General features: G+C 39.0%; 1 protein-coding gene across 1 annotated transcript in view; it reads right to left on the reverse strand.

Annotated features, from left to right (window-relative positions):
• Nucleotides 1-24,742, reverse strand: part of TPD52L1 (TPD52 like 1) — a 60,532-nt gene that overhangs the window by 23,342 nt on the left and 12,448 nt on the right. The window contains exons 2-3 of the mRNA XM_062570919.1: nucleotides 17,397-17,512; nucleotides 10,537-10,685 (exon numbers count right to left, since the gene is read on the reverse strand). Of these exons, the coding sequence (XP_062426903.1) occupies nucleotides 10,537-10,685; nucleotides 17,397-17,512 (265 nt within the window). The remainder of the gene's footprint in view (nucleotides 1-10,536; nucleotides 10,686-17,396; nucleotides 17,513-24,742) is intronic.

Below are 24,742 nucleotides of genomic sequence, written 5' to 3' on the forward strand. Positions count from 1 at the left end.
TAGCAATAATAAATAACAGTGATGTTACCAGAAGCCATCATAAAATACGCTGATATCACACAGCTATATTTTGATAACATTCCCTTTCTAGCACATTTAATGGAAGCTCTTAAGACTACTTACATCTCCAGTAATGTAACGTACTCCTTAGGCAAATAGATTTGCAGCATATTTTTGTTTGCATTTTTACGTGACAGTTTCTTGTACTGTAACTAAATTGCACTATCTTATGAAACAAGGTCTCACTATATGATTTTACAGCCAGTTAAAAAAAAACAAACAATAAAACATAAAATACAGAGGGAAGGAAACATGTCATTCTTCATACAAAATACAGCCACACTTCAGACATATAGAGAGGTCAGAGAACTAGATTTTAAACAACCAGCAACTCAGTAAGGAGCCGTCCTTCACAGAGCAGAATTTAGTCCAACCTTCTTTCGTAGGCAAAAATATGTGCTGCTGACAGAAGTAGGCTACAAATATAATAATCTTATTTTGCATGGTAAGCTGCACGTTCAAACTGCTACAGTACTTATAAAGATTTTAGTATCATTTTCTGTAAATATGACAACACGTACTGGTAATTAGTACATCTTCACCCAGTGTTGTGCCTCTTCATCAACGTTTTCTGGCAAAATTAATCCAGTTGAGAAACCTTCCTCTGTAATAAAGCTTACATAAGATGGAACAAAATGCAAACAATTAACAAGAAAACCATATTGTAGAGCAGAGCCTGGTGGCACAAGCCATGTCCTATGGAGCTTTTTAGAGCTTAAGCCATTAGTCAGCTTAAGAATGACATTTTCTGGAATGAATGTAAAGCATCTGGGTCTCTGAGAGACTCTTAACTATAAAACCATTTTGCTATTCATTTTCTGTGGAAAAAGCAGGCTTAGTATTAACTAAGTAATGCTAATGCTTAAATGAAATTAATGTATGTGTGAATGACAGACAATATGTACTTAGAACATATGCTTTAAGAGCATTCATATTGCCATATCGTCCACAAATGAATAAAAAGTTTTGGAATTCACCTGAAATTCATTCTAACTTAAAAAAAGAAATAATGTGATGTATTTTTCAGCCATTTCTCCTTTTGTCAAATGTGTAAAGAATTAATTGAAATTGTGCTGGCTCTTGGGTATTGTATATATGTCTAAATCAGTCAAAGGAACTATGCCCCAGGTGGTTCCTCCCCCATAGTGACAGGAAGGGCAGAGCTCAGGGAACAGAAACACTGCAGGTCACAGGGAAGCTGCCCGAAGCCAGGAATCCACAGGCAGCATACGACAGGAGACTGCTCAGGGGGCTGGGGAGAGTCATGGGTCAGGAAAGGTGCCAGACAGCACTGCCAACTGTAGTCCCGTGCTACAGTTGTCAAAACCATGCAAAAAATGGGGCTACAATTGTATGGAAGTCACTACTTGCACAGGGCAGCATAGAATGGAGGAAAGCAGTTGTGCTCATCTCTGAGTATAAAAACCACAACTCATTTTCTTGAGCCAATTAGGCTTAAGACATTTCAGGTCCATACTGCATAGTTTATCCCATTTTAAACTGTGCCAGCAATGAAATCATGCAGACTAAAATTTGTGAGTCTCCTTTTTCTTTTCCTTCCTCTTCTTCCCCTTCCTTCTCCTGCCATTTCTCTTTGTCTTCTGTTTCTTCCTTTCTCTTTCCCACCCTTTCTTTTTCTTTTCTTTTTTTTTTTTTGCCTTTTGTTCCTTCCTCTGCTTTCCTGCCGCCTTCTTGCCTTTTCTCCCTTTTGCTGCCTTTCTTTTTCCTTCCCTCTCTTCCTTTTTCTGTGTTTTCTTGCCTTGGCATTCCTTTCCCTCCCCCTCTTTTGCCTTCCTTTCCTTCCTTGCCTTTCAGTTCCATTCCTTTCCATTTCATTCTCTTCCATTCTTCCCCGCCTTTTCTTCCCCTGCCTTTTCCTGCCTTTTCTTTCCTTCTCTTCCCTTCTATCCCTTCCTTTCCTTTCCTTTTTCCTTCTCCATTATTTCAGGGATTCTAGTTTACAGCCCCTTCTCCCCTCCTTGTAATTAGATACATGTATAATATACATACATGTATAGTTTCTGGTTCAAAGTCATAATGACGGTGGGTTGTTCCTACGAAACTAACACGATATTTCAGTGATCCAGCACAGCACCTGAAACAGCTATAGAATTACCACTAGCTGAAGTTTCTGGTGCAAACAGTTGGACATGGAACAATGGGAATGGATTAGGTGACTTTTCAGAGTTCCTTTTTCAGACTTATTTTCCATGACCCCACACATTTCATTCACCCTTCTATGTTCAAAGGCAGAGCAGTATGTGGAAAAGTGGCAAAAAAATGACTTTGAGGAAGGCATGAACATCAGCTGGTCTGACCAAAAGGACACATAAGGTCAGTCGAAGCGAGGGCCCCTTTGCTTAGAGCACATGTTCACAAACAGGCACCATGCTTGCTTCACTTACACAATTACTACACTTACTTGTATGTTTAAAGATGAAAATATCACTGGGCGATTACTCATTTCAATGAACAGAAGCCCCCACGTTTCTTTTACTATCACTCATTACAAGTGTGTCGGGGAATGCAGTATGCCGAGTTCCTAAATGACACAGCAGGACTAAGTCAGACTAAATTCCGTCTGACTTCCTGAGAAAATTCAGATCCTCTAGAACACATTACTATATATTTAAAGTTATACTAATGAAGGCAAGAAGTATCACAGTTTTTTAAATCCCCAAACTCCTGCAGTGCAACTATTGCTTTCTATTTTCTTATCACCTGGCAGAAATTCACAAAAACATAAACTCTCACTACTTATGGAAACTTATATCTTACATCTTGTAATACAAGTATCTATCCTCCTGCTATCAACAGAACTAATATTACTCACACAGTTTTCAATTGGTAGTCCCAGAGGGGATCCCTTCTCTCTCTCTCTGGAGGGAAAGGCCCAGTCCATGCTGAATGTTCCTCTTCCAAATCTCAGGTAAGGATAGAGCTGTTTATTCTGAATGACTCTTCCTAAACAGGCTTCAGAAGACAGACAGCACTTGAGAAAGCCCCAGGCACTGTCTAGGAGACATGTTGTTAGGTGCTAGCACTTGCAGATCTCTTATTTCTGGCCACTAATTAATGAGATATTCTGTTCCTATAATATGTAAAAATTTTCATCTGTGAGGACAAAAGATGAAAAGTCATTCTAAAAATAGAGCTTTGAGAGAAGGCTAAGGAATATCTTAGTTGGCACTCTCATGTTTTCACTTTCCATCACCTCAAAGTAGTCCTGATCCCACGCCTGGAATCACCAAGAATATGGGCTTTGAGACATTTCACTTCATTTCACAACTGCAGCTCTCAAGGAGAGAACAGGTTTTCTTTAAGTTTTTCACTGTTCTAGCGATTTATTGACCATAGTAGAATTCCTCCTTGCAGTGATCTGAATATCTAGAGTGCTCACTGCTTTTTCAGTTTTTAATATAAAAATAGAAGTCTTCATCTCGCTGGAAGCTATCCCTATAGTTATTTTACTATACATCTGTTGGGGTTGAAAGGTTATTCATCTAAACCAGAAGAGGCCTATGTTTTCTAACAGTTCCTAACATTTTGAAGACAGACCAACAAAGGAACTTCTGGAAGCTATTAGGCTGGAGTGAGGTTATTGGTGGGTAATTCTGCAGAACAATCTGGGTGTAATTGATCCTTGGGAACTCCATAGTCCCAAAATTATGGAAGACAACACTATAATATCCTATTGTTTTTACCAGAGAAGTACAGAAGAGCACCAACTTAAAAGCTAAGGGACAAAGCTAGGCACAGTGACAACATAAGTGCTTACCAAAGGCCAAGGTATCTTGTGAACCTATTTCTAGTACTTCATGTGAGAGATTGGCGAGGAGGATGCATTAATCCTTGTAATCTTACCCTCGTGCTCTTAACCCTCACAACACAATGCAATTCTTTAGCTGGATTTAACTGGAAGAACAGTACTATTTTACAGTTTAACGGAGACGTGGTGGGATACTTCACGACTGGAGCGCTGCAATGGATGGCATACTCAAGGTCTATAGGAATGACAGCCCAGGATAATGAGGAAGGGGAGTTACCCGGTATGGGAGAGAGTAGGGGAAATGCATAGAGCTGTGACAAGCGAGGGATAGTGTGCCAGCTGAGAGCTTATGCATCAGGATTAGCAGGAAGACCAGCATGGGTAACATTATAGTAGATACTTGCTGTAGACTGTATGATCAGGAATAAGCAGAGAAGGCCTTCTTCATACAACTGGAAGAAGCCTCACATTTGTAAGTCTTGGTCCTCAAAGAGCACATGAGCTACCACTTGAATCATAAGCTATCTGAGAGGTTTCTGAAGCACATTGGTGACAACTTCCTAACACAGGCAATGAAGGAGCTGATGAGAGGAGACAATCTGTCAGACCTCAATACTTACAAATAAGTAAGAACTCGTTGAGGATGTGAAGGTTTGGGGCAGCCTTGGCTGCAGCAATCATGCGATGGTGGATTTCAAGAACTCCTACGAAGACAGAGAGGGCAAAAAGGTGGCTCACACCTCTGGACTTCAGACTTTGAGCTGTTCAGGATCTGTGTGGAAGAATCCCAAAGGACACAGCATTGGAGAGAAAAGGGGTGCAGGAAAGCTGGTTACTTTTCAAGGATTATCTTCTCCAAGGTCAAGAATGGTTCATCCAAACAGGCAAATCATGTCTATCCCAATCAAGCAAAGGTAGCAGGAGGCCTGCATGGATGAACAAGGAGCTACTAGCTAAACTCAAATATAAAAAGGACACACAGAAAAGGTGGAGATACAGAGAGGTGACCCAGAAGGAAAACAAAGACACTCTCCAAGCATGCAGGGATGGGGTTAAGAAAGCCCATCTGGGGTTGAGTTTGGTGAGAGACATGAAGTGCAACAAGACGGGCTTCTATAGGTATATCAGCTGCAAAAGGAGGACTAGGGAAATCCAGGTTCACTGCTAAATGAGGCAGGGAACCTGGAGATAAAGGACATAGAAAAGGCCAAGGTACTCAATGTCTTCTTTGCATCAGTCTTTTCTGGTAAGACACCCATTAGGAATATCAGGCCCCTGAGACAGCAGGAAGTCTGAGACAAAGACTACTTACCCCGGCAGAGAAAGATCATGTTAGGGTACATTTAAACAACCTGGACTTACATTAGTCCATGGCACCTGATGGGATGCACCCATTAGTGTTGAGGGAGTTAGCTGGCAAGGCCACTTTCGATTCATTTGTAAAGTTCATGGTGATTGGGACCAGAAGAAAGCAAATCACACTCCTATCTTTAAGGAGGACAAGAAGAAGGAATTACAGGCCAGTCAGCCTCACCTTGATCCTCTGGAAGATGATTCTTTCAGCACTATCACCCCATAACATTCTCTTAGACAAGATATTCTCTTAGATAGTTCACAGTAAAGTGGACTGTAAACTGGCTGAACTGCCAGGGTCAAGAGGGCTGTGATCAGCAACACAGAGCACATCCTCAGCAAGTTTGCATATGACACAAAAGTGGGAAGAGTGGTTAGTATACCACAGGTTTGTGCTACCATTCAGAGGAACTCTTCTGGCTGCAGAAATTGAACAACATGAATCTTACAAAGTTCAGTAAAGGAAAATGCGAAGACCTTCTCCTGGGTAGAAATAACCCCATGCACCAGTACACATTGGAGGCCGTTCATCTGGAAAGATCTGGGGGTCCTGCCGGGCACCAAGGTGGTCATGTGCCAGCAGTGCACCCTCATGTCAAGGAAATCGAATGGTATCCTGGATGACATTAGGAAGATCGTTGCCAACAGGTTGAGTGAAGCGACATTCCCCTCTACTCAGCCCTGCTGAGGCCACATCCAGAATGCTGCATCTAATGCTGGGCTCCCCAGTACAAGAGAGACGTGGACACACTGGAGAGAGTTTGGCAATGCGCAACTGAGATGATTAAGGGACTGGAGCATCTGTCATAGGAGCAGATGTTAAGAGAGAGAGGATTAATAGAGAAGAGAAGGCTTGGGGTGTAGTGTTTCTTATTAATATGTATAAATATCTGATGGGAGAGTGTGAAGATGGACTCAGACTCTTCTCAGAGGTGCCCAGTGACAGGACAAAGGAAAGGCACAAATCAAAATACAAGAAATTTCATTTAAACATAAGAAAAAGCTTTTACTCTAAGGATGACTGGACACTAGAACAGGTTGTCCAAAATGGCTGTTGTCCCTATCCTTGGAGATGCTCAAAACATGACTGGACATGGTTCAAAGCAACCTGCTCTAGCTGACCCCGCTTTGAGCAGAGGGATCGACTAAGTGATCTCCAGAGGTCCCTTCTAACCTCATTTATCCTGTGATGCTGTACAAAAGTAGGCTATTCTTCACAGAAGTCATCTTCGTGTCTTAATATACTATGCAGTGAAAATCTGAAATATGGAAGGGTACACATTTTGAGTAATACTGTAGAAAGAGCTGTGGATACTTTACTAAAGCTCCACCAATCAAATAGGTTAACTAAGTAAACATATTGTGTTCAGGTTACATAAAACCTTTCCTTTGCAGCACGATGTTAATTAGAAAAATTAAATTACACTCTCTGTACAAACATTTTTATTGATTCTTTACCCTAAAATAACTAACCCTATAAGCCACTAACATTATCTTGCTTCTAGCATCTAAATAAAAATTATCTATATTTAAAATATAAATTAAAAACTGCATTGCTAGAAGCCAACTGAATATCCACCCACCTCTATTCACTGAAAACTCGATCTTTTTAACAAAGGTGTGTGGGGGAAGTCATTCCAGCTGAATGTCTCATCATCACAAAAGAAAATTAAACTTAAGGCAATCATTTGCTCTCAAGTTATTGATATGCTCTACAGTAGACATCCCCTGCCTTCCCTAACACAGGGATTATACTAAAAATCAATGCACTGAAGAATAGCAGAAGAAATGAGCATAGAATATGTAAAAAGGCATTATGCTTCTGGTCATCGTAGTAAGTGAATGACTTCCAGGTATATTTCTTACTAAGATGAAAAATACAAATAGCATTACATTTTTTCTTTTTTTCTTTTTCTTTTTCTTTTTTTTTTTAAGAGAGAAATAAAGTTGATAAAAATGCTGATTTGGTACAAAAAAAGCAGCATGCTACTGTTGCAAATACAACGTCCTACTAGAGGTGGCAGGAATTGGTTTTGTGTATCCTGAAGCATGAAAGGAAGCAGACTTTGTGCAGTTCTGTGCGCTCAACACATTAAAATCCTGACTCTATGCAGGCCATCAGCCCATTGATCTCCAGCTCTGTTTTTTATCACTGTGAAAACTAATTTTTTTAATCATAACAGAATCCTCTACTAATAATTTCTGACATTTACATGTCAAGTATGCTTAGGCTAACTCTGTAACTACCTGCCCAACCTTTTAAAACTTAGATGCTCAAAAAGAATCAGGAATCCAAGTTTACATTTAGTCATTCCAGGTGGCATTCATTCCAATTACGACTTAGGTACCGAGTCTTAACTAGGTGTTCAGACACACTTTACGTAATTGCTTGTGAGAGAAATCCACTCCTCTATCTCTAAGCCTACTCTAACCCTAAGAATCCATCCCTAAATAGAGAGCTTGAGAAATTATTATTAATAATAAGAGAACAATCTAGTGCTTAATTGTTCTTTGTGGCTTTGAAGCTCTCCCCATTAAAGAAAAGTGGCTTTAATTTCCACAAAAGCACAGCATCTGCAAAATCCAGTAAGATTTGGTAAAAGCAAAATTTGCCTCCCTAAAATCAGGTCTTTTTTAAAAGTGACTAACTGTGGATGTAGGAGCCTAAAATACAGGCATGTAAATATTTTGAATTTAATTTTTTAATACAGGCTTTTCATTCATACTAAATCTGAAAATCTTGGTGAGGTACGCTATCACATTGCTATTTTGATGTAACAACAATGAATCACCTCTACTACTTAATATATCCATTCTTTAGAATACTGAATTTCTACAATTTACATTGGGATCATTAAGTGTCAGTCAGAATTATACAGCACCTTACACAGTTGGACCACAGACATCAGGATTTGCAAGGGCACAAATGAACTCTGTGCTCAAGCCCAAATAATCAACCATGGACACTGAATGCCTAATGGCTTGTTGTTTCTGAAACTCATCTTAAAGATGAGCAGTACCCTACTGCTAAAATCTCAAGTCTCTTTACCCTTGCAGGAAACGTCCACATTGTGAAGGAAGAATGGAAAGCTGCCTTGGAATATGCTACCAAATTTCACATAAAAATGGAAATTTTTATTCTGAAATTTTGCCAGTGTCTCCCAGGCACTTTAGTTTAAGTACCTTGTGCCCCTTCTCTCCTCTCAGTGCCTCCTCTGAAAGCTCAATTTCTCTAGACTACTCTCTCCCAGAAAACACCACACTCCCTCACTGAGGGCAAAAAGGGTGCCCCTGTCAGTGACAGATCATGAGGAATGGGACCTCATGACTGCCCAAAGAGAAACTGACCAAAGGTTAAAGATATGCAAACTACAATTCCCATTAGAGACATTATGCCTTGTTTGACTTTTCATTAAAAGGGGAAAAAAAACGTGTATTTTAATAGAAAATGTACATTTTTGTCTTTTTCCACTGCAATGTCTTCTTCCACTCCTATTGCTTTGCCTGCCTGTGCTCAGGGTCAGTTCTGGCGTGGCACAGTTGTGTAACCTTGGGTCAGACTGTGGTGACAACGCTGTGTAAGAAAGAGTTGGGAGAAGACATGATGGATGCCTCTTGCCTTCACCTGGGAGCTGCATTTAAGCTCAGAGTGTGTTCAAGCCCTTAGTCTTGTTTGACCTATATTACACATACACCTGCGTCTGGCCACGCACCTCACTGAACCTGATCTGCAGATTTGACTTCCTGCCTTGACCTGAGACTAGCCTCATCACTACAGACTTCTCTGGAGAACTGGACTCCTGGCTTGACCCCGTCTACTGTCATTGAACCTAACCTTCTTTGCTTTCACTGTCTGACTACTGTAGGACTGTAGCCCTGTGTGTGAAGCCACTGCCCTGCTTGCCTTGCTGTCAGCTCCCAGTTTGCAGAGTACCTCACTCTTGCTCCTCTCTGACAGTCTCAAATCCAATTGTCAATTAAGAAAAAAAAAGGAAAAAAAAGAGGAGTAGCTTTTCAGATTGCACTTGATGTAAGGTTGGTTCTCCTTTCTATTAATATTGCTATTAATTCAGCCCAAGAATTTGTAGAGCAATACAGTGTGCATAAAGCTCAGTATGAAGCTGAGACCAGCCCCCCAGTAACTACCATGGCCTTCCTGGAGCTTTGGAACTCATGCTTATTTAACGTCTCCCTCTGTGACACTCCATTTTTCATCAGCTTTTATACTGGAGATACAAAATAAAAAGTGTTTAGAAGAAGTGCTGTCTGTCCTGGGTATGAACATTTTTTCTGGCAGATTCAAGGGTATGTCTTATCATTATTTCTAAACATCATTTTTAATTCCTTTTCTGTGCAAGACCAAAGGCCTCCAAGTTGCAATCCAAATAACAACTGTGCTCCCCAAACAATCAGTAAATTTACAGAAGGCACCTTCCTGGAAGGCAGCAACTGAGTTAGACTACAGACTGCCAGAGTATAATTGGTTTGCTTCTAGAAAAAAATAATTCAAATAAAAACCATTTCAACAACAGTTCTACCACCACCACCAAAATTTCAATACTCATTTTTGCACTGAAAAGTGGTGTATCATTTTTTTACACTTCTAAATTACTTTTCATTGGAGGAACCCAGAGCTGCTCATATGTACAAGCCAAGTTTCACTAGACTCTTGTGAGCTAGTTATCCATTCTGCACAGTCCTAAATGGAGGCTGTGATAGCCTTAAGTGACTTGCACAGACTACTGGCTCGTAACAAAGTACTTGACATACGTGGGTACATGTTAACGTCAAAGGCGATAAAGTTATTCTTCTAGCTTTTTGTTGTTTCTTTCGGACAACTAAAAGCAGGAATAACAATTCTGCATCACATCAATTCTGTCAGTATTCTTTACAATTGAGATGATAGTACTTTTTGGTTTAAATTGTTGCTGATATTTTGAAACTTTTTTTTTTTTTTTTTTTTTTTTTTTTAACATTTTTTCCCATAGAGGCTGAAAAATATAATACTTTGAGATGAAATAAAAGAGTTCTTTCTCTCCCCAGTAAGGACTTAGTAGAAATGTGTCATGGGACAGGAAGATGACCTCCTTGGTGCCCTGGCAGTCTTAGCTGTAATTTTGTAAGAGTGAAGTTCAACAGAGTAGCAAATCGTTTTGTTGTTGTTGTGGAAGGCTGGTTCCCCCTCCCGCCGCCATGTCTCCTTACTGTTTTAAGAAGCCTGATGTACTCATTCCTGTCATCTGCTCCTGCTGGCAGGTATTTCAACTGCTAAGCTTCATATGAGGGCTCATCAGGACAATGCCACCAATATACACAACATACAAAGAATGAACTTGTGCAAGGTCTGTACTCACGCAGAAGTTGTCTGCATATCATGCCAGCTTTTGCTAAAGTTCTGCTTCAGTTCATTCATCAGACTTATGCCAAGCTTTTGTTTAATTTCCATGAGGTGCTTTTCTTTGGCTGCTAATACTTGCCGCAAAGTTGAAATTTCTTCCTCTAGCTGAGTAAAAGAAAGGAGGAGGAGGAGAAAGAAGAAAAGTGTTAGCCTGTTCCATAAAAAGAGTAACTATGTTAAGAGATGGAATGAGTGTCATTTGAACTTGCATTTTTCATACAGGACTAGAGAGACAGAATGAGAATCACATGCTTGTGGAGATCAAAAAGATGCATCCAGAACACAGTCAAAATTACCATTCTACTATAAATAATATCTCTCTGCTATATATGTGCATACACGTGCATCTGTGATCTGCCTTAGGACTTTAGGGATTCTCAAACATCAATTTTTAATTCACAGATAAAATGGGAATGTGTAGAAAAAGAGAAGACTAGATAATCCAGACAGAAATGTCTCCTTGAATGCACAAGTTTTTAAGTTCCTATTTGCAGCTTTTTAGTCTTCCACTCTCATGAAAAAAATAGATTAAAAATTTTTAGAAGCAGATGTTAAAAAAAGGATAATATTTTAGTAAAGAACATAAAAAACCTAAGGTCCTCCTCACAAGTTTTACTCCTTTAGTGTAGGCCATATATATTCCAAAATACTAAAAGAAAAATACATCGGAAATGGACTTTTAACACGAATGAACAGATCCTACCTGAAGTACGGAATCACTCAACAGACACAGTGGATTAGCCTATTCAGAGCTCCTGCTCATTAACCAAACTGTGCAAATTCAAGCCAACCCAAACACAGGAATGTTGCTCTCCCTGCAGCGGACATTATTTTAAAGGCATTTAAAACAAAATACTGTTTCAGCAAGGCAATGAGCTGAACACTTGACTAAGAAAAGAGACCACTGACATGTTTGCCATTGATTCTAATGTTTTACTCCTTGGTAGCATTCCTGTGAGCATGGGTTTGAATTCTTCACCAGGAAAACCTCCTGAGCTGGTTACACAAGCAGCACTCAGAGCTACTGAAGCTAACAAGGGTAAGCAACATGAGAGCAGCTGCCTTTCACTTCACATTTAGAAGCTCCCTTACCAACTGCGTGCCTTCCTCCATATGTTAATAGGATAACATATGTTAACGTATCTTATAACCATATGTTAAGTTCCCTGGAATGACAGTCCTACTGTGATTTAACTCCATAGGTGGCTGACAATGAGGCAAGGACCAGCCGAATCAGTCGCTGACCTCTAGGGCTATTTTTAGGATGTTAGCATTATTTTTTATCTTGCACACTCATGCATTCTGTTTTCCTGTAAAACTGGTTGCAAGTCCATTGTTCTTTGAAAAGTCTCACTGTTTAATCCTCCACCTATCAATTTCTCCTTTGTCACAGGGACCTGCTATCTAAATTATTCAAGTAGCTTGGGAATTAAGCAGTAAGACTGTGAACACAAAGCAAAATCATGACCTCAGTGAAGCAGATACCAATATTCATGGATTTCTGTGATGCCACCACTTCATCAGTAGACTAAACAATGATCCAAAACTGCTTTATTCTCTTCCCGTATCCTTTATGCTCCATTATATTCCTAACATGAAAATGGAACACTGCCAAGAGGCAGCATGAGGGTCTATTCTGAGAGGTTTACTGCGTAAACGCTTACAGAAAGAAGAAATTTCAAAAATTTCAGCACTCCTAAGATGACAAAGTTTAGAATTCTCTATAACTGTTTCCTACCCACAGCAAACCCTTTAGTGCACAAATTTGCCTCAGTAACACTATTAAAGAATTTAATGTAAACCAACACCAGTATGATTACAGGTACTTAAAAATTAATTCTTTCCATATGGACTAGTACTAGGTTGGTCACCATGTACCTAGATATGTGAAGATCCAAAGGCTTCTATTACAATTACTTTCCATCTGTCCAGCTGAATAGACACCTAAAGCTGTAAAGCCTTAAGCAAGCCTTAACCCTGTGCCCAGTGACTTAAGTAGGAACAACATTTTTGGCCATACTAAAGATAGTAAGTTGCTTTCCTTTAGAGACCAGAATCTGGTTTTAAACTGACAACATCCTCCTCAAATTCTGTCTTTCTAAAATAACAGTAGGTATATAGTCTCCCTAAAGTGCTCAGATATAAGTGAAGACAGAATGCAGGCAAAATAGGTTAGGGACTTACAGTGGGATCTCCAAAATCATTTAAGCAGGTTACAATCCTAGCTCCCACGGAAGTCCGGCATCCCCGCTTAGGGATTTTTGAAAAGTCCATCATTACAAATGCAGACTCCATTATGAAAGTAGGGCTTAGGTCAACAGAAATACACTTACAGAGGAGAGAAACATGAGGACTAAAAGCTTATAATGAATGCATATAGGTACAACACTTCTCCACTTTGCAGGCTTTACAATCACAGTTAATTGCTATTTCTTCTTTCCTCTATTACTGCGTGGAACACCTGTAAAAGCAGGAAGAAGAGCTGACCACCTAAGAAACTGATTCCTAAGAGCAGCTGGCTAACCTAACATGTAAATCACACAAGGTGAGTTCCCAAGAGATGTACAAATACAGACAGATCTCTGCAATCTGGCACAAATAATATGGAGGGAAGACAACAGAGTTCATGGGTAGTTAGCCACACACAAATGCCCCCCCCCCCCCCAAAAAAAAAAAAAAAAAAAAAAAAAAAAAAAGAGAGAGAATTTTAAAGTGTTTTCCCAGTATAGAACCAGCACAGAAAAAATGGACACATTTCAGCTAGGTCAGTTCCTAGATGTAGTGCTGAGAGCTACACAAGTGCCTGTGCCTTCACAGCACAGGGAACAGAAACAAGGGCTGGAAGTGGAGAAGAAAAGAAAGCAGTGACCAATTAAACCAGCACAAGCAGCATGCTGGTTGAACACAAAGTCACAGACACATATCATTTTTACCAAAATACTATTTTTTACTATTTTTACTGAAATTAAGGCAGACGTGACCGTTTCTGAGCATGAACTACCTGAGGCTTCACTAGGCATTGTTTAAAGAAATAAAAAGTGAGTTAAGTAAGCAACGCTGGCAGCACCACATCATGTTCACACAAACTGATGAGTGACTACGGTAAACCCAACCTTGGCGGGGAAACAAAGGCCAGGACTCCCTGACAGGAGGCCCTGGGAGCTGTGCTGGCCCACGGAGCTTGCACTAGCCTCTGTGAGCTGGTACATCTGTCTTTGGCTATGCCGTAACACTTCATCCCTGCAGCTGCGTTCACAGCATAGCCTATCCCAGTCACACTGCCAAAAATCACTTGGGAGGCAGGGAGGTGAAAACACACAGGAAGGGGTAGAAAGTCTGAAAGAACACTGCCACAAAACCTCTCTTATCATGGAGCTAAGGCTTGCAGATACCAGGGGTTCTCAGCGTTCGATCTAACCCCTCATCATCATGTTTACTACTGTAGCAGCTAGACTGCAGGTAGTGTGGAGCTGCCTGCCCGCAGCAGGACTGAACCTTTGCTTTGTTGCATACATATAGCCTGTAAGAAAAGCCGGAAAAGGCGTAAGAGAAAGACAAAAAAAAAAAATGTAAAATGAAAGGACAAGCACTGGTATGGTGCTTATAACAAAAGAAGGGTAATTCTGAGGGAATACATGATAACTGAAAAAGGTTCACTTTATGAGCACAAAAATCATCTTTTCCTTTATGTCTTTGGCTTTCAAATAAACAAGACCACATCTTCTCTATGATGTTCTTTGATGTAATCCTTTTTACGTCAAAAGACGCATAGAAACTTACAGTGGGCATACAGAGAAATTATGTCTCAATGAAGCTGATCTACTAGAGCCCAATATTTTGACCATCTATTTTATTTACTAAGCTGATGATTGTTACTCAATAGTTACTCTTCACAAAGTTTATACCTCCAGGCTCAGTGACTGTTAATATATAGGTTAACTTGGGTAAATGGCTCCCAGGGACATCAAGGATACTCATAAATAAAATTACCCACAGATCTGCAGAAACAAGTACTCATATCTTTCCTCATACTGAGAATAAATATACAGTTACACACTCTGGACCAGCTGGAAAGCTTGTAGGTCAAATCAGATAGCTACTACGGTGAAGGTATGGGAGGGGGAAGACAAGAGGGAGTAAATGACTGCTTTGATGGGTAGAATGGAAGGACAACAGATGGTAGCAATCGATCGATCAGGACAGCCAGAAAACCTCAGTGTCATGACTCAGGAGATTGTACCACAGCACTCCCACCGAGGGGAGAAGAAAAGAAAATCTGCTTCTGATCTTGTGTAAAGCTTTTAGGCTACAATTTTCTGCCATGATTCTGAAACATCAGACTGCCCTCTGATAATTCAGATGATTGTCAGACGTTCCTGTAACATTTATTTATTTTACTTGCACTGTAGAAACACCAAGGCTCAACTAGAGTCAGAGCCCTGCTGTGCTAGTCAGACTACAAATACAAGACCAGAGCTAGTGCATTCACTGAAGGGCTTGCAGTATAAAAAGACTAACTAGCAGGGTAGCGGGAAAAGAGGATACAACAAGCATACCTGAAAAACAATAGTGTAAATTTCCCTCTTAATGCTGGGAGGGAAGGGAAGAAGATAGAGAATACATACAGTAGATACAGAAGACAGAGATGGAGCTCATTTTCTCCATTTAAACATATGCACATGAGAAGCTCTCAATAGTTCCTGATTCTATCAAACATTAACCGATCTCATCACTAAGGAAGATTTGGAACTCCCTGAGCAGTAAGAAAAGGACAACTGTTCCTGCAGGCTAACATAGGCAATATTAACCCACACACATGGATACGGAAGAAAACAAAACTACCACTGGTTACTTTAAAGCACTACCTTCAAGCTAAGGCAAGCAGCTTTTTGAAAGGAAAGATTATCCAGTTTCTACTGAGGTTACTTTCGGAAGGAGCTGAAGTCTTACATATCTTTTTGTAATTTTTTTTTTCTAAGAATCATAAGCCTCATTTAAGTTTAGACTTAGCTCACTCCTTATTCAATTTTTCCAAACCTTTCTTTGAATATTATCAATTTTGTTTTGCTTTTAAGAGTAAATTGTACACCAATAAATTGCAGTGAGCAATTTAGGAGATTATTTATAGGTCAGTTAAGATCGTAATATTTGAAAGATAACCTCTCAGTTCTATGTTGGTACATAAATTAAAGCATTTCTGCCATGAGCCACTGAGAATACTCAAGTCCCACAGGAATTAGTAAGCAGAAAGGATGCCCAGAAACTCATGGATGAGCTCCCTTCGGAAAGGCTTATCATTCTCAGATGATTGCAGAAGTTCTTTTGTATTCCTTCCTTCCATCCCTCTCAAGTCCCTTTCACCAGAAAAGTATACAGAAAGCAACAATGAATCAGGGAGGAAAAGCCAATAACAAACAATTCCTATCTTATTGCAGATGAACTTAATACGTAACGCTAGCTTCCTTCTTGCTGATTACTGAAGTAACAAGATCATCAAAGAAGAAACAAGTGATGTAACAACTCAGAAAAATAGGCCTGATATAACTTTAAAACAAAAAAATCCTTTGCTTTTTGTCCCACTAGGATATTGTAAATCACCATTTCAGTCGAATGACTTGAAAGTTAAGAATATGACTTCTAAGGTATTTAATATTACGACCTAGCATTAAATCGGGGTTAGGTTTAGCTCAGTTGGTTAGAGCGTGGTGCTGCTAATGACAAGGTCACGGGCTACCCTGAGGGTTGAATTAGATGATCTCCAGAGGTCCCTTCCAACCTTACCATTCTATGATTCTATGATATTTTGTTATATGAAGGAGAGGGATTAATTTCTGCAGAAGAACTATTCTCTGAGTGAGTCTATTCTGTTTCATAGCAGCACATACTTCAGAGAGCACTGAAGAAGAATGGACTTAATACGAAATGCTTTTTTCCTAGTGGGTTTACATTTTGAGGGTATATGCTCTATTCTCTTAACCATTCTTTATTTCAATTAAGACAAAAATAAAAAAATCCTCCTCCCTCATACAACTGTGACTTCTACTATTTCTCTCCTATATAAAATAAATAAATCCTCATTTTCTTCCCATTCATTCATTTTCCACTTAGGAACTTCACTGCTGTTTCTGCAGTCTTTAACAGAAGTAATTAAAACTGAATCCACTCTTCCATTGTAGGCCCAACAGAAACAAGCTTCTTAAGCTTTATAATACAAGGACCACATAGTTCAGGCTTCTTTCCTCCTACCTTGTTGTTATTAAATATTATTTTTTAAAACCTCTTCATGGCATTCTGAGAAGTTATGATATCATGACATGCTGTGAAGTTCTTTACTTAAGCAAAAAGGAAAAAAAAAGGCAAACCAAGAATATAACCCTCTAAACACATCAGTGCTAAAACGAAGCAAAACTGTGGCAAAATTATTGTGTTCATCATCACCACTTCTCTGTAATCATCATCAACAACTTTCCCTTTGAGTATTATACAAAGAATCTTTTCCATCAGGAGTCACACCATAGTAGCACATAGATCTAACAGGAAGAACAGATTTCATTTTTCATAAATTCTAGTTTATAAATAAAGACAAATGACATTTATTGACTAAAATGGCATATTCATCTCTACAATCAGCAGGTAAAAGATGATTAACCTTCCAAAAATATCTAAGGAAATGAATCATTTTACAGAATTCTAGCCTAAAAGAATTTTAATAAAAGGAAGAGCATGCCTTTATGATGTGAACTTCAATATATAATTAGTATCTTCCTGTTTCAGGAAGTAGAAAAATTAACACCTACAGAGATTCAAATTCATTACCTTGGCTAGCTCAGTCTTTAACTCTTCTTTTTCTTCTTCAGAAATCATACTGGTGAAATCAACATCAGTGACCATGTCTTCATCTGTTTCATGCAAAGACTGTGTTTCCAACAGGCCTTAAAGTAAAGAGTTAAAAGGTCAAGACAGCTATTATCAATCATTTCAGCCATTTCAGCTAGATATCCTCTTAAAAAAAAAAAATCATAGCTTGATTTAATGTTCACTCACTTAAAAAACCCACAATCTTTCCTGCTAAAGGCAATTTGGATTCTGCCTCTCTGGTTCTGAAAAGCTACTGGTAATGTCAGATAAGAAATGCTGTACAAAATGATCTCATATGCGAAAGCAGCGATCACACCAAGAAAGCAAGCACCTTGGATCCTACTAGTCCATGACTGAGTACTTCCTTGATTTTAACAGAAAAGGGAAGAAAAAAAGATGAAAAATGTTTTTTTGTCAAAATAAGAAAGCTGATTAATGTGGACTACTAGTGGGGCAGTGACAATAATATACTGAGCGATATAGCAAACATATTTCTGAGTCAAACTTTATTTTAAACCACTTGTGATTGCAGCAATTTGAGAACCTTATAAATGAACACAGTTTGCAGAAGCAAATGCCATACCTACTATTTGTACACATCCAAATGTTTAGAGAGAAGCGTACCTTGTTTCACATCTAAAACTGTGAAGGATGACCTACTATACTGGACCTTCTGTTACTTTCTTCTTCTGACTGTTGAAGGTCAATATCAGAATGTATGATAACTAAGTTAAGCACATAAATAAATTCTGGTAAGACCTGGACTGGTTGGTATAATATATTCAGAGGAAACAAAATATACCCTATCTCCATATCATTCAGTTTGGAAAAGAATGACTGCCATGGCTTCAGTCATTAAGAATATCTCATTGCCTGTAAACAAAACAAACACTGTAAAACATTACGTAACAGAAAATATACTCTCTTTCCGAGACTTCTTCTTTTTTTTTTTTTTAACAAGTTCTCAATCTGTTTGCAGTGTGAAAGAAAATTATCCTCCAGGATTCACTCCAACAGGACTTTTCCCTGTATTTCACCTCTGTAACTGAAAAATCTGCCATCTCAGCTGACTCCTGACATCTATGTGTTGTTTAATACAAAAGAGAACTGCTTCTTTCTGAGGTTCACACAGGGACATATACTCTATTACACAGAGATTAGATGTGTGGCATTTGTTAAGTTTTAGCAGTACAGAATTGAAGGTACAGGCAGCAAGAGTTTAAAGTTTTAAATAACAACTTCAAAATAGGTGCTTCATATTTCCATGTACGTCCCATGGAGAAGAAAGCAAAACTCCCTCCAACTTTCTGTCATTCCTTCCAACTAGGGGTTCTAGCATACCCAGATTTCCTGCTATTTAGCAGAATGGAACTGATTTGATTCTTATCATCAGCTTCACTGCAGAGCACTATGTGGTGAACTCAGCCTTGTTAATCATTACTCCCACAAGTAGGGAGGAAAGAAAAAAGCAGTAACACAGGTGCTGAACCCCTGCCTGGCACCATATGCAAGAAAAGAGCACTGTAAGCATCAAAGTCTTTTTTAAAAACTGAAAGCACATAAAAGATGTTGATACCTTAGCTACTACTCAAGGGACAGCTTGCCAGGGAAACGCAGATTTCCAAAGTCACAACAAAAGAAAAACACATTTTTATATATGCTATTCAGCAGGAATATTCCCAAATTACTTTTACTAACCCTCCTCCACCCCTAAACACAATTGTTGTTTTATATTTATTTGAGGTTTAACAGTGTTGCTATGGGAAACAGGCTAAACCTATCCCCTATAGTCTCTTTTAAACTCTAGAAGTATGCTCTTTTTTCATGGATGGAGAAGGGGTAGTACAGGACAGTTCTGGGAAATACTGAGAAGAATCTAGATGGAACAGGGTTAAAGCTGAAACACCTTAAGGAAAAGCTAGGAGCAGAATATATAAAAGACATAAGCGGAGGAGATCTTAGGGCAGCTGACACTTAGACAGAAGAAGCGGAGGAGATCTTAGGGCAGCTGACACTTAGACAGAAGGCAGAGCTGAACTCAAGGGATAACACTAGTTTGAGATTGAATAGGTAAAGAGAATTACTGGACAATGGATAGACAGAGATGGAAGCTAACAGGAGCCAAAAAAAAAAAAAAAAAAAAAAAAAAAAAAAAAAAAAAGATCAAGATAGAACTGCAATTAAAATCCCATTCTGAGAAAGCAGGTGCATGACAGTCTTCTGCATGATCTTCTGCAGTCCCACTTCTTATCTCTTGTTTCTCATCCAACTCCCAAGGCATCTTAAATTCTTGTCTGATCCCTCAATCTGTAATCAACACTATCCTTCCACACAGGCTTCACTCCACTGATCTCACAGTTCCAGTTTCGATAGCTCTCCACCATACTCAGTGTCTCAGACTTCTTTCAGCCAGTATCAATTCTTAAACTTCCTCACATGAGCACTGTCACCATCAACCTATCCTTAAAGTCTTCCTTTTCTTTTCTCGGCTTCTGTCTTTCCTTCCATCATCTCTGCTTTTCCCAGCCACATCTAGCACCCTTCAGTCCTGGATGACACCTTCCATGCTAGTCTTCCACTGTTACCATACTCCCTGTTGGCATCCATGAGGTAAACTCCACTGGCATCTTCTCACCACTTACCACTGGACACTTCTGTCCTGGGCAAAGTCTACTGGCACAAGTAGGAGGTTTCAGTTCTGGTGCTGGTTCTCCTGAACTTCTTAGTCTCTTTTACCACTTAAGCAACAGAAATATATTCCTTTATTCTAATCCGAATAGATCTCCTTGCCAGAGCCTGGGCTACCCCTACAGAATCTGTCAAATTTACCTTTCTCAGTCTTCAGACTTAGGAAAAAAGAAAAAGCAAATCAAGTACATTAGGGAGAATATATGCTTCCTGAAGCAGCAGAGATCTTAACTCTTGCTATTTATTCAGGACGTAAATTTAAAACTCTATCCCTATGATTTATATCCTAGGGATTTCAGCATCTACAATTTCAAGCGATTGCATGGCAAAGTATACAAGTGAGTTTCCAAAGATTTGGGGTTTTTTTAGCCTTTTTAGACACATGCACTTATTGCCCTTCTAATAACCACCAAGTTCACTGTTACATTTCAGAGTTAGAAGTCTCTTATTACAAATGTAATGAAAACAGTCAGCCTGGCACAGAATAAGATTTACATTAGTAATTTAACTGACAGAATGCTAGACAAGTTCATGCTCATATGAGATACTAGAGAAACCACATAAAGAAGAAAGGTCATTCATGTAACACCTCTTTTACAAGAACAGAAGAAAATGTCTGAGTTCGTACTTCTGTACACCATGGTATTCATTCCTCCAATGCACACTTTCTATGGTATTCTTATAGCACCTCACCCCGGAGTTCAGCTCAGCCCCAGGAGAAACTACAGTATTAGGGTAATTCAGGAAAGTCAGCCAACTAAAAGCCACAAAACTACAGAAAACTGGACTACTGATGTTCTCCTGCTCACAGGACAACTTGTTATTTTTGCTGCCTCCAAGGAGAATAAAAACCTGCAGAAAGAGTCACACCAACACATATATGAATATTTATTGATATAGGTAGTAAAGCAGCTCCTATTGCTAGTAGTGCTGACCCTGAAAACCTTCCACCCTCTACTCTGTGCAGGAAGAACAGACTGGGCTCAACCTTTCCTGTAGAGTCCCTTCACACCTTTCAGACATTGATTATAGATGCACCAAATACAGAAGCATAATAAAACATAAGAACTCAGTGGGATGGCTGACATATTTTAAATGAAGCATATGAGTAACTCCTTAAGACTCAAGGAAAAAGATAGGTTCTTATTAAGTGTGCTTAATCTAGCTATACATTTTGTTTAGCATGCTTAATATAGCAACTCATTACAAAAAACACACAATGATTAGTTGGTTCAGATAAATGGTTAGAGCTGTGAGTCGCAGAATCCAGTATTTTGCTACACTATCATAGTAGCCAAGTGCCAGATTTAGGCATCTAAGAGTCGGAATTTTAAAATAACACTGCATTTTTACACCTCACTGCGTAACATTCAATTCCAGCAATTATGTATTTCACTCAAGAAAAAAATAAATCTGCACTTTAGCAATGCAGACATTCATAAGTATGCATGCACAAATACTCTGTTTATACATAAAGATGCTATAATTGAGCAGGCAACACAAAGGTTTCTTTATTAGTCTCAGACTTCTTACTCTGAGAAAGAAAAGAACTTAATAGGTTTCCAATTTACCTGGAATCAGATAGTTCAACTTAATTACCCCAAAGATCGATATACAGCTATACACAGCATAGCCTACATCCTATATACTATACCTATATATCTATACAGTATATATCCCTATATATGCTTATATATCTATGTATAATCATACTATATCTAGAGTTATATAGGTAATCTATAACTTTTCACTGGAACTAAAATAGATATTCAAGGCAAACTCTTCCTGTGAAAAGATAGTCCTTACATTAGATTTGAATTTTCTGATCTCCAGGTAAAACCCATCTTTTTCTTTAGACTATTTTAAATAACAGTATTCAAATGATCATAACTCATTTACTAAAGCATCAGTTAACCCATGATTGTTTTATATAACCCTAAAGAATAGTTGGTGCAATATACAGACTTTTTTCTTAATTAAACTACCTGTATCTCCTGTAAAGTCTACTAATGAATGGTTTGCCTCGATTTCAGTTGCACAAAATGCAGAGAATCAGACCACTTGTTGAGAAGCTGCAAACTAGAATCTGGTCAGGTAACATTTCAGGCTGTGTCTTCCCAACAATTTACTGCAAAATTAACTGAAGTTATTCCTTCTCCTAACTTACAGAATTAGTCAAAATATTTATCACTCATAGTCAAGGCCCTATTTGACACACATGGCACAAAATTTTGAAGTGATACAATTCCAAATGGCTAAATCAGTTTTCCATATGAAGCGATAAATATGTATCTGCTCAGAATCATTACTGTCGAATTACCAATTGGGTTTATGTGCAGGAAACTAAATGCATTTTAACTGTATGCTCACAAAAGTAAAGACACTAAAAAAATCCCTACTATACTAGGATTCTTACACCTGAATATTAAATTTAACTGATTTCATTGCATTGAGAATCACAGTAATTCTACAGCTGGAAGATACTTGATACTCTCCAGAGCAATACATAATGTACTTTAATCCTGCTAAATCAAAGTCAACAGCATTGCTAAGGCAGCAACAAAAAGCAAAGCAGTTACAATTAGGACATATTTTAATGTGAAATGGAGCACAATATAGGTCAGCATCAAACAGCTTAAATTCAGGCTCTAGTTGCATCAGTAACTTGTTCTCTGCTGCTTAGCCATGCTGAATTACATAGCTTATCCACTCAGACACAGTATTGTGGTAACATAATTACACTAGTCTTGAGCCTTTAGTCTGTACCTCTGCTTTGGGTCACAGGCATATACCAGCTGCTCAGAGCTTATGGGTATCTCCGCACTGTGCTACATTGCACTGAGTAGCAGAAAAATTCTCCTAGTTACTGCTCCTCCCTAGATGCTGCCATCTCTGCATTACAACCAGCATCTTCAGAGTGAGGGGAGCGCTGCAAGTCCCTGATGATGATGAAACTCTCTCTGCCATGGGCAGGTTTTTTAAGAAGCTGACTATTACTGTCCAGTGCACTTTAAGGGATGTCCTATGAACCCACCTACAAGTACTGTTCTCATACGATCCAGAAGTCTTGAATGATCTTTTTCCGCTCCTGTCCAATTTCATGATCCAATAATATAGAGCTAATCGGTCAGGGAGAGACAGTAAGTTTTGATTTTTGCCTAAACATGCGTGAGTTTAGTGACTAAGCTTTCTGTGACTTGTTAATTTGGGCACGGAGCTATGCAAGTAGCTGAAGTGTTTTCAAATTAACATCAAATCTTAATGGATATTTGTCAGTAGAAGCAAAGTAATGTTGGTTTGAGGTTCCCTCTTTTCCCGGACTGGCATGTGTGTGCTTTCTCATGGAAAAATGGCACTCAGGTTGCACTGCTTCCTTTCCTGACTTCTTCCAGGAACACTGGAGATCACTAAAGCTGTCACTAAAACAGGAAACACTGGAATTGCTCTCATAATTGAACTTGTTTAGATGCATAGCTGGTGTAATTTCAGAATCATACCAATATCCATATCTGGAATCAGGAACAAACTTTCCACCCATTCAGAAGACAGAAGCTGTTGAGCACGTAGAGGGTTTTTGCTTCTTTTTGCAGAATCAGTGTTGCAAACTTCCCAGCACGAAGATTTCCATTTAATCCTGCATCTCTTCTATCCTCTCCTAATAGCATAATATTCTAACCTTTGACCTCTTAGTATTGGCCTAAAGTGATAGTTCTCCAAGGCTTGTTCATGCAGACTACTAATAGGTGGGACATCAGGATGGGGTAGGGAGAGCAAATGCACCACCACCTACTAGCATCATTTTTCTTTCCTCCTTTTGCCCAGATTAAGTCACTCCTGTTTCTCCTGCATTCAATTCAGTTGCTCTGTCGTGTCCTGCTCTGCTATTCCACAGAAAAATCACACAAGAAGCATCAAATGGGCAGAAGTAATTCTAGAACATATTCCAGGAACCTCCTGTCCCTCATACTCCATGGTCAGAAGTCCTCATTGCCTATTCTTTTCTCTAAATTTCTTCCAAGACAACTCAATTGAGACTTAGGTTGGTATGTGCCACTACAAGTCTACCAGGAGATGGATACAAAACCTGGTCCACCTCGCTCAACTACCTTTTCCAGGCAGCCCCCATTCTGACTGCCTGAGATTGCTGGGGAAAAGATCTGAAGGTCTGCATGGTCTCATCCAACCTGTCATTCCTAAAACAAGCTACACTAAGGATGTATCCATGGGTATCTTATTCACCCTTCACTGAGAGGTATACTTGTGAATGTCTGAACCTATGTTACTCCAAAAGAAAACAAAAAGCATATAGTAGGGTATATATCAGTGCAAAGAGCTGCTTGGTTTACACCATTTTTAGGAGGTCATAGTACTTGCTGTCATACATAATTAGACAAAGTAAACAGAAAAGATGGAAAGTATAGGAATATCAGAAATTAGGAACTGCTAACCATACAGAAGGATCCAACACAAAAGGATTAAACATGCAACCATCTGTATTAGGTATTTATACAAAAAAAGTACGGAGTGGATGTCTGGGAGAATATGTTTAACGTGATCTTCTAAAAGATTCATATGAGAAGAGAATGCAACAACTGTACAAGGAGTTAACAGTATGC

This window comes from Rhea pennata, chromosome 3 (assembly GCF_028389875.1).
Source record: "Rhea pennata isolate bPtePen1 chromosome 3, bPtePen1.pri, whole genome shotgun sequence".
Lineage (NCBI taxonomy): Eukaryota > Metazoa > Chordata > Aves > Rheiformes > Rheidae > Rhea > Rhea pennata.